Genomic DNA, 10,785 nt, shown 5'->3' with positions numbered 1-10,785 from the left:
CCATACGCCACACTCAGGTCACACCTGAGGCCATTTCTGTTCGTTGCTGTCAAGCTTTCCCTCTCCTGTGCCGGCCTTTGAGCCTTTGCCAAACGCAAAGACTGTGGTGGACTCGCCTGCTCTAGCGGGCTCTGAAAAAACGTCTTCTGTGGTCCTCATCAGGTGGTCTCCCTTCACTTCCACGGCAGGCCTGGCCGTTGCAAAGGCCCACGAGGAAAGCACGAAGCCGTGCACAGTTCAGACACGAACGTCGCGCCCTCGACCTGTGTCGCAGACGCCCATGAGGAGAATCAGAGTCGTCCATTAACTCGGGGCCGAGGGGCAGAGCTAAAGGGGAGCAACATTCTCAGCCACAACCCGAGCTGTTGTAAGAGATAAAAAGTTGGGTCGCCGACGCCCAGACACCAAAGGTCTCGACGCTGCCGCTGCCGCCGCCGCCGCCGCCGCCCGGAGCAACGGCCGCAGCAGCATCTGGAAAAACTACCACCGAAGCGAGAAAAACGGCCGCTAGCCCGCGGCCTTCTGGGACTTGTAGTTCGTTGCGCCGAGCGCGCGCACTTCCGCCACCCACCGGAAGTGTCGCCATTACCCGCGCGCGCAGGTGAGCCTGGCCCGGGAACCCGCGTGGGGGGTCCGCTGTACCCCCGAGGCCACCCCAGCCCCAGAACATGGACACGTTTTCTTCCACTGGTACGCGGACTTTGAATTCAACTTGAAGAGAAAGCGTATGTTGTCCAGATGAACAAAGAATTAGGGGTAGTCCTGGCAGAGCAAATGGCATCGGGCAAACTCCGGACCAGGATGTTGGGGGCCTGTGTTGGTTGTGTTTGGAGATGCCCCAAGTTAAGGGCTCGGTGTGAGAAGGGGCTGTATTGGTGAGCAGGACTAGTGGTGTGGAGAGCAGGGACACAAATTCCGTTGTGCGTGAGGGCTGGGGTTTGGATTACAGAGCCTCAGTAAGTAGACGCGTCAGGCGGTGGATAACTCAGTGCAAGGGATAGTGCCAAGGGAGTAGAAAGAATGAGGAGGACTCTGACTTTCCATGTCTAGTGAGGAGCCAGGATGGAGGCCGCAGTGCAAGAGATGAGGAATCCGTGGTCACTCTCAGCTGTGTTGAGTCCAGGAGTCTTGTCAATGATAGAGTTAATCCATGGTTGATCTAAGAAAGGAATGGAACTTTAAAAAAAAAATTATTTGTTTTATTTATTTATTTTTGGCTGCACTGGGTCTTCGTTGCTGCGCGCGGGCTTTCTCTAGTTGCAGCGAGCGGGGGCCACTCTTCGTTGCGGTGCGTGGGCTTCTCACTGGGATGGCTTTTCTTGTTGCAGAGCACAGGCTCTAGGTGTATGGGCTTCAGTAGTTGTGGCACGCAGGCTCAGTAGTTGTGGTTCGTGGGCTCTAGAGCGCAGGTTCGGTAGTTGTGGAGCACGCACGGGCTTAGTTGCTCCACGGCATGTGGGATCTTCCTGGACCAGGGCTCGAACCGGTGTCCCCTGCAGTGGCAGGTGGATTCTTAACCACTGTGCCACCAGGGAAGCCGAGAAATGGAACATTTTATTCAAGCAAACCTGAGGATTATAACTCAGGAAATAGTCTCTCAGAAAGCTCTGAGGACTGTTCCACCCTAGAGGTCAAAGCACAGTTATATACCTTTTTGAGACAAAGGGTCATATATCACATGATGAATTGACAGTTTATGTAATCCAGAGCTGCAGTACAAAGCCAGTAGTGGGTCACTGCGACCCCTTACAAAGAAGGAAGTTTGTCTTCTAAGGAGATAGGGTTAATGCAGATACAGGATACACACTAAATGGGAGGGAAGAGACCCAAACAAGCAGAGAAAAAGTTTATGTTTAAATTTTTCTTGTCTGGCCATAAAATATGAATTTTATTTCATCAAGTCTTTAGAGGCATGGCTGGATGTGGAGGAGGGAATGGCAGTGGCAGGGAACCTGGGAGGGAGGTCTAGGCTGGACATAAAGCCTGGGGCAGCCCTTGAAACCCCACCCCCTCACAGGCAGGGAAAGAGGAAACTAGAAAAGGAAGGAGAAAGAGAGGCCTCTAGAAAGAGGGACCCCTGCCAGACCAGCCCCCTCCTGGGTCCAGCATGAGGAAAAGAAGGGGAGTTTTATGTCCAACTATAACCAATATAATTAAATCTGCTGTGCCCCTACTGTGTGTCAGCACAATGTTAAGCAATTGTAAATGCAGCTCACATAATCATCACAGCAGCACCACAAGGCAGGGCCTGCTCTTCCCCCGGATGTCTACAGATGAGTCCTGGTGGAACTAGGACTTTGAAAGCAGGCAGTCTGGCTGCGGAGGGGAGGTGTTCCCAGCCCTCACCCTGGGGTGTCTCCAGACTAGGAAGAAGAGGATCAGAGGGTGGAAATGGACACGGGTGGTAGGAGATTGCCTGTGGACGGACGGGAATGTCAGAACAAGCTAGCATCATATAGAGTCTTCAGCGGCCTTCTTAGGTGTGGTGAACATCTGTGTGTGTGCATGGCATGGGTGTGCTTTTGAACAGGCAGGGTGAGAGGGAGTCAAACATAGGGAAGGGTTTGGGGCAAGACTCAGGAGGATTTTTGCCTGGCAGTCTCAGTTGTACTGTCACGTGACTACAGCCAAGGTACTAGGTGAGCAGAGTATGGGAAGCAACGACAGTGTTAAGTAAAGCAGGGGATAATAGGTGTGGCCCACGGGCAGTGGGGCAGCACCCAGCAGCTCCAGAAGGATGATACCCACCTCTCAGCGTGCCCTTAGCTGTCGTCCTGGTGATTTTCATTTCCTCCTTGCCCCCATCCCCCACCTCCATTTTTAGAAACCAGCTGATGTTTCATTGGGATTTTTTTAAATTGTACGATTAATTGTTTTGACACTGCCTCCACTTCTCCCTATTTAGCGTCTTGAAATAAGAGGAAAAACTGGTCCCTCCTTAACTTGAGTATTGAGGGACTGCTGTGTATCTTTGGGCTCATGGTTCAGACACCCCAGCACGTGCCTCAAGGCATTTACCTTGAGCCTGGGGTAGCCCAGGCCCGGACCCAGGCAGACTGGCCCTCTCCGCAACTGGAAAGCTGGCTCGGCCACCTCAGCTGACCTCAGAGCCTTGAACAGGGAGAACACGTGGTCAGAGCCCCGCCTCCCTGCCCCTCACTCCCCAAGGGGTGGTCCTCAGCTGGCATTGGCCACCCTCTCCTCTGGGGATGGGCATGGACTCGGGAGCGTGGAGATACTGAGGTGGGGCTGAATCCCTAATTGTTCCCCCAACCTCAGCCCTGCCTTCTGAGGACCTCTGCCCTCTTCAGGACAGCTTCTCCAGGTATGAGGAGGAAACGGAGGCATATTCTCAGCAGATCCTGTCTCAGGTGAGTTGGGGACCTTCGCTTTCATTACCTTAGTCTCCTCGGCTGTAAAATGTGTCCAAGGATAACACCCAACTGCTCAGGCCAGCACACACGAGAGTTCTGTGATGCTGCCCAATGCCTTGGGGTGAAGTCTACAGGCTCCCTGCGTGAACAAGCCAGGAGCTCCACAAACCTGGTTCCCTGGGCCAGGTCTCTGCCTCAGACTTTTTATTTGTGGTTTTTGCTCAGTGGGCCCTTGAGGGCAGGCAGAGCTGAGCCTCCGTAGACATGCAGGCACTCTGGGCCCACTGATCCTCGCTGAGACCACTCAGGAGGGCAGCTGAGAGTGTCCCTGTAAAGAGCCAGAGTCGCCCTTAGACGGCTCACGGTGCAGCACATGGCGGGTGGGGGTGGGTCCCTGACCTCCTTCAGGGTCCCAGCACCATACACTTGCCTGTGCTTCCTGGGTGCCAGGGGTCAGTTGCACTCATGTCCTGTGAGACTCCCCGGTGCAGGAGGCTGTCTTCATAGTCGCATCAGGGCAGCTCATGCCGAGAAGTTCAGGGACACGTCCAGGTGTCCAGCTAGCAAGTCGTGAAGCAGAGAGGCCAACTTGGCCTGGCCCCCAAGGCCAGGGCATGTGGCCCCTTACCTCCTGGCCTCCCTTGAGCATAGGCTTGACCAGCCTTTTCTGTAAAGGGCCAGGTGGGGACTATTTTAGGTTCTTCAGGCCACATACAGCTTCTACTTCATATTCTTTTTTTTTTTTTATGTGGTCCTTTAAAAACAAAATCCTTTCTCAGCTCTATTAGTCTACTTGGGCTGCTGTAACACAGTACCACCCGCTGGGTGGCTTGGACAACAGCCATTTGTTTTCTCACAGTTCTGGAGGCTGGAAGTCCAAGATCAGGGTGCTAGCAGGGTTGGTTTCTGGTGAGGACTCTTTCCGGCTTTCAGATGGTGCCTTCTCTATGTCTCCACATAGTAGAGAGAGAGAGAGGCCTCTGGTTTCTCCTCCTCCTCTTGTAAGGACACCAGTCCCATCACATTAGAGCCCTGCCCTATGATCTCCATTAGCATTAATTACTTCCATAAAGGCCCTGTCTCCAGATAAGTCACATTGTGGAGTAGGGCTTCAGCATGCGGATTCATGGGGGAACAATTCAGCTCATGGCATTAGCCTTCTAAAAACACACCACAGCCCTGATTTGTCCCATGCGCCACTGTGTGCTGACCCCTGATTTAGAGCATCCTCTTTGACTGGCTTCCAATCTGTGATTCTGTAGAGAGGCTGGGGACGGGGATCTCCAAGAGGGGTCCCCGTTGTTTTCCAAAACAGAAAATCGGGATCACTGGTGTGACCAGCGGTAGATGAGATACCCAGGCAGAAATGAAAACGCCACGGGCCTTAGTCTGAGTCTGATCTGAGCAAGGGGTTCTCCCTCCCCTGTACTGTCCTGTCCCCCCAACCTCCTCGTCGAGAAAGCAGGGTCCCATGGTAACACCAGTGATGTTTCAGCCACCTGTGAGCTTCAAGGACGTGGCTGTGACCTTCACATGGGAGGAGTGGGGACAGCTGGACCTGGCCCAGAGGATGCTGTACCGTGAGGTGACTCTGGAGACCTGCAGTCACCTGGTCTCCCTGGGTAAGGCAGGCACTGCCCACCGCAGGACCCAGAGTGCGGCTCATCTAAAGGGTGTGCCCAGGCTGGGCCGAAACGTGCTGGAAGTGGGTCCCTTTGAGATTTGGGTCCTGGTATTGCCGCTCATTCCACCTCCAGAGCAGGTCTGTGGCTTGTGGTTCAGGGAGTGGGAAATCTCGGGAGGGTGCGGGGGCCCTCCTAGTCCATTCACGTCTGACCCCAGGGGTGAGGGCTGGGCCTGTCACCAAGCAGAAGACCAAGCCCTCTGTTTTTCCTCCATTGACCAGGGCTTCTGCTTTCAAAACCGGATGTGATCGCCCGACTGGAGCAAGGGGAGGACCCATGGAGGGTGGAACAGGGACCTCCCCGAGGTGAGAACAGGCCAGCGGCCCAGTGGTTAAGGTCCAAGGAGCAGGGAGGCCGTTTGCTCAGTTGTTCTCTGCTGCCTCGTCGTGTCCAACAAGGCAGCTATGTTCTCATCCACATCAGCGTGTCTCTGTGCCCAGCCCACCCATGGAGAACACTTGTTGCTGTCGTCAGGACCTGTCTCACACGTGGGTTCATTTCTGTCCCCGTCTTCCTCTGGTCTTCACCCCTCTGCTGCCGCATCTTATTCCCATGTCCTCATGCCCCCTCTTTTCCTCCATCCTCTCATCCTGACTTCTACCCAGGGTGGAAGCTCCTCAGCCCTCCCCTTCAGGCTGGTCTTTGCTCTGCCATTTGGGTGATCAGCCCTCCTCCATGTTGGACGTTCCCGTGTCTTCAGGATGATCCCAAGGTGTGGTAAAAACTGGTGCATCCAAGCCTTCCGGAAGGATTCCTACTAAATCTTCCTGGACCTGCTTTCCCACCTCCCCTCATCCCATAGGCCCACCTCCTACCCTGTGTGTCAGCCTAATTGGAATTATTTTTTCTTTTTCTTCTTTTCTTTTAGAGCTGTATCAAAATACAGTTTACATACCATACAGCTCACCCATTTAAAGTATGCAAAGGCTCTTAGTATATTCGCAGCATGTGTATCCATCACCACAATCTATTTTAGAACATGTTCATCATACTGACTAATTGGGCTGCTTCTGATCTTTTGTTGTTTTGTTTTAATTCATAGACTTTATTTTCTTTTTTTATTTATTTATTTATTTAGCTGCGCCGGGTCTTAGTTGCGGCATGTGGGATCTTTAGTCATGGCATGCGAACTCTTAGTTGCGGCATATGGGATCTAGTTCCCTGACCAGGGATCAAACCCCGGCCCCCTGCATTGGGAGCACAGAGTCTTAGTCACTGAACCACCAGGAAAGTCCCCATTGATAGATTTTATTTTTTAGAGCAGTTTCATGCTTACAGAATGTACAGAGTTCCCGTATACCACCCCACCCCACACAGTTTCCCCTATTATTAATGTCTTGCATTCTTTGGCACATTTGTTACAGTCGATGAACTTATATTGATACATTATTATCAACAGAGATCAACAGTTTACATTAGGTTCGCTGTGGTGTTGTATGTTCTGTGGGTTTGGACAAATATATAATGTTATATATGCACCACTATAGTATCGTACAGAGTAGTTCCACTGCCCTAAAAATCCTCTGTGCTCCACCTATTCACCCTCCCTCCACCCTAACGCCTGGTAACCACTGATTATTTTACTGTCTCTGTAGTTTTACCTTTTCCAGAATATCCTATAGTTGGAATCATGCAGTACGTGTTCTTTGCTGAGTGACTGCTTTCATTTAGCAGTAAGCAACATGTTTGTCCTTTATAACACCTTGCCCCAGCCTGGAGGTGTTTAATTTATCTCATGTGTTCCTGCGCCTTTTTACCTTGTTACTCTCTTGCCTGCAGCTTCTGTTATTTCTTACTTCTGAACTCTTACCTACTTTTACTTACCTGTGGTTCTCAAATGACATCATTCTGAATTTAGTTTACCAGCAGTGTCTTTCTTCTCTTCTGTCAAAGATGTTACTTTCTTGCTGACCCGCACAATCTGTCTTCCTCATTTCAAGATCTTGGTGTAGATGCTACTGTAGAATTTTAACCTCCTTTGCCCAGTTTCCAACAGCCAGGCACATCTTGGACATATCTTAGCCACTCAAAGATTTCTTTCCTTTCCTCCACTATCCCCAAATACCCTTTCACTCCCCTTCGTGGGGCTGTTGTTTCATTTGGAAAGTTCTCATCATCAGAGATTCCAAGTCAACACCCCAAAGGAACACAGCAGAGTCTTGGGAAGGAGAACAGTGCTGGTCGTGGGAGGGGTTGGGCATAGATAAGGACCTTCCCCAAGAGGGAAAGAAGGTCTTTGTTGGGCAGAAGGGAAACGTCCTCCTGGAAGTCAAAGGATAGCTGGAGAGTGTAGGTCATACTTTGCCAAATGGAGGATACTTATCTCCTTGGCAGCCATAGGGAGAGAAGCATGAGACCCTGGGCAAAGGCCTTGATATTACTGGATGTGGGTGGCTACCCGACTGAAAAGGACAGTATGTGGGCAAAGTGACAAGTAAAAAGGGAATCCTGGAGGACGCAGGCGAGGATCCTGAGCTGGGAGCCTGTGGCACTCTTTGTTAAAGGCCCAGTATCTTCAACAGGCGGAGGAATCCCCTTTAGAACAATAATAAGGGTGATGACATCAACAGTACCGTGTATAGCAGTGCACCGTGTGCCAGACACGGTGGGAGGCTCACATGCTGATTCGTGTACGCCTCGAAGTAACCCTTGTTAGCTAAGCATTCGTATTCCTGGCTTACTGCCAAGGAAATCGAGCCTCAGAAGTCGCCAGCTGGTGGAGTCCACTTGTGGCCCAGTCTGGCCAAGCACCCTGCTTCAGGGACCACAGCACTTTTCTGGGGAGTCTGTGACATCAATTCTGGAGTGGTTAAAGAGCCTTTTTTTTCTCTGTGGGCAGCCTGAAGCGATGGTAGAAATGGTGCGTTAAGAATATTAAATTAGTGTTGGTATTTGGGATCTCGTTTCAAGATCCAGCACCAGGAAATGGATAGACTAAGATTGTGGATCATAAGGTTGAGGCACATGTTAAGATCCTGTTTCCTGTGACTGCTATTACAGATTACCAGCTTGGTGGCTTAAAACAACACAAATTGATTCTCCCACAGTTCTGGAGGCTGCAAGTCCAAAATCAGTATCATTGGGTTAAAATCAAGGTGCAGCAGGGCCATGCTCCCTCCGGAGGCTCCAATAGGGAATCCATTCCTTGTCTCTTCCAGGTTCTGGTGGCTGTGGGATTCCTTGGTCTGTGCCCACATCACTTCAGTCTTTAAGGCCAACACCTTCAGATCTCTTTGCTCTGTGTTCAGAATGCTTTCTCTGTGTGTATCAAATCTCCTTCTGCCTCCTTCATATAAGGACACTTGTGATAACATTTGGGGCCCATCCAGATAACCTCCCCATCTCAAATCCTTAACACATCTGTAAAGATCCTTTTTCCAAATAAGGTATCATATTGACAGGTCCAAGCAAAGAGAATGTAGGTATCTGTTGTGGTGATTGAGGGCTTTATACCTTCAGACCCAAATTTTTTGTGTGAATTTCTCCTTTAAGCTTCACCGTTCCCTGCTTATTTTATTCCTCTGCTCCCTCTTTGGGGACCAGTCTTCCTGAGTCATCTCTTCATTATCTTTGCTTGCTTTTTTGTATTTTACCACTGATTTCCTCTTTGCTGAGCCATCCCTTCCTTTCACACCCTGCATGAAATTACAGTCCATGGATTAGAAACAGACCCAGAGATACCTCTCATACTTGGTGGTCTCCTTCATCCCACTCTCCCCTTCTAATGCTTCTCCAGTAATTCAGGCAATTTGGATTTCTTTCAGACTGGAAGACTACACTTGAAAAGAAAGAGTCAGCTTCTGAAGAGGGTATTGCTGTGGAAGAGCCATCTCACCACATGGAAATGAAACACTGTGTACAGGAGGAGGGCCCCTGGTTGGTGTCATTAGGAGAAGTGCAGCATTGGAGGGACCAGCTAGGGAAGCACCAGGAGGACTCTCTGAGTCAAACAGTACTTACCTCAGAGAGACTTTTTGCTCAAGGGGGTAGTTATCTGAGTCTAAGCCTTCTACCTCCAACATTACCCACAAGAACACATTTCCATAAGCTCAACTCACAGGTTAAAAGGTTGAAACAGAACTCGGTTTTCATTAATCATCAGAAAAACTGGGCTGATCTGAAGTCCTGTGAAGATCATCAAAGTGCTAGAGCCTTCTGTCAGAGCATTTACTTGAATAAAATTGCAAATGTTGAAACGGGAAATAAAAAACCTTATGATTATACTGTCAGTAGTGACTCTTTCAACTGTGGTACCTCCCTTCGTTTTCTTAACAGAATTTTTTCAGCAGAGAATGGCAATGACAGTAAGGATGGAAACAGCATTAATCATAGCATGTCTCTGAATGAACACAAGCCAATGAATTTTGGAGAAAGTCAGTACGAGTGCGATGAATGCCTTGTACAAACCAAAATAAGTGATCCTGGAGAGGCACCATTCAGATGTGAGGAGGACTGTGGTGCCTTCCACGTGGCCTCATCTTTTCCTGACTGTGACATCATTCAGACTGGGAAGAAGTCATATGCATGTAATCAGTGTGCAAAATCTTTCAGCTGTTGCTCTAAGCTTGTTGTACACAAGAGAACACACACGGGAGAAAAGCCATATGAATGTACTCGGTGTGGGAAGTCTTTCAGCCAGAGCTATGACCTGGTTGTACACCAGAGAACTCACACTGGAGAAAAGCCCTATGAATGCAACCAGTGTGGGAAATCCTTCACCCAGAGTTCCAAACTTATTAGGCATCAACGAACTCACACTGGAGAAAAACCATATAAATGTCATGAATGTGGAAAATCTTTCAGGTGGAACTCTAACCTTACTGTTCATCAAAGAATTCATACTGGAGAGAAACCTTATGAGTGTGCGCATTGTGGAAAGTCCTTCAGTCAAAGCTCTGACTTTGTTGCACATAAAAGGACTCACACTGGAGAGAAACCCTATGAATGTAACCAGTGTGGAAAATCTTTCATTCGAAGCACTCAGCTTATTAGGCATCTGCGAATTCACACTGGAGAGAAGCCATATAAATGCAATCAGTGTGACAAAGCCTTCACTGGGAGCTCTCACCTTATTGAACATCAGAGAACTCATACTGGAGAGAAACCGTTTGAATGTAATCAGTGTGGGAAAGGCTTCACTGGGAGCTCTCACCTTCTTTCACATCAGAGAATTCATTCTGGAGAGAAACCGTATGAGTGTAATGACTGTGGGAAAGCTTTTCGGCAGCGATCTCAGCTTGTTGTGCATCAGCGAACACATACTGGAGAGAAACCTTATGAATGCAGTCATTGTGGAAAAGCTTTCAGCCAGAGGTCTCCCCTCATTGTGCATCAGAGAATACACATTGGAGAGAAGCCCTATCAGTGTAACATGTGTGCTAAAGCCTTCAGTCAGAGGTCACGCCTTATTGAACATCAGAGAACACATACTGGAGAAAAGCCCTATGAATGCATTGACTGTGGGAAAGCCTTCAATGATCGATCAACGCTTACAAAACATGAGAGAACACACACTGGGGAAAAACCCTATGAATGTAATCATTGTGAAAAGGCCTTCAGCCAGCGGTGTCAACTTACTAGGCATCAGAGAATCCATACTGGAGAGAAACCCTATGAATGTAATGAGTGTGGAAAAGCTTTCAGTTATAGTTCATCCCTTATTCAACATGAGAAAACCCATGGGAGAGAAACCCTATGAATAATCAAGATGGAAAAGCTCACTGCCA

At 49.4% G+C, this 10,785-nt stretch overlaps 1 protein-coding gene across 1 annotated transcript; it reads left to right on the top strand.

The window, feature by feature from the left end:
• Positions 1 to 595: 595 nt before the first annotated feature.
• On the top strand, positions 596 to 10,761 carry ZNF544 (zinc finger protein 544). Its single transcript, XM_036833125.1, is given in 6 exon segments — positions 596 to 690; positions 3,280 to 3,371; positions 4,870 to 4,996; positions 5,281 to 5,364; positions 8,824 to 10,738; positions 10,740 to 10,761. Coding segments are annotated over 6 exon segments (2,262 nt in total). The 5' UTR covers positions 596 to 668.
• Positions 10,762 to 10,785: the final 24 nt, after the last annotated feature.

Source organism: Balaenoptera musculus, chromosome 19 (assembly GCF_009873245.2).
Source record: "Balaenoptera musculus isolate JJ_BM4_2016_0621 chromosome 19, mBalMus1.pri.v3, whole genome shotgun sequence".
Lineage (NCBI taxonomy): Eukaryota > Metazoa > Chordata > Mammalia > Artiodactyla > Balaenopteridae > Balaenoptera > Balaenoptera musculus.
Note: the sequence above shows the minus strand (reverse complement) of the source record. Positions and strands in the feature narration are given on the sequence as shown.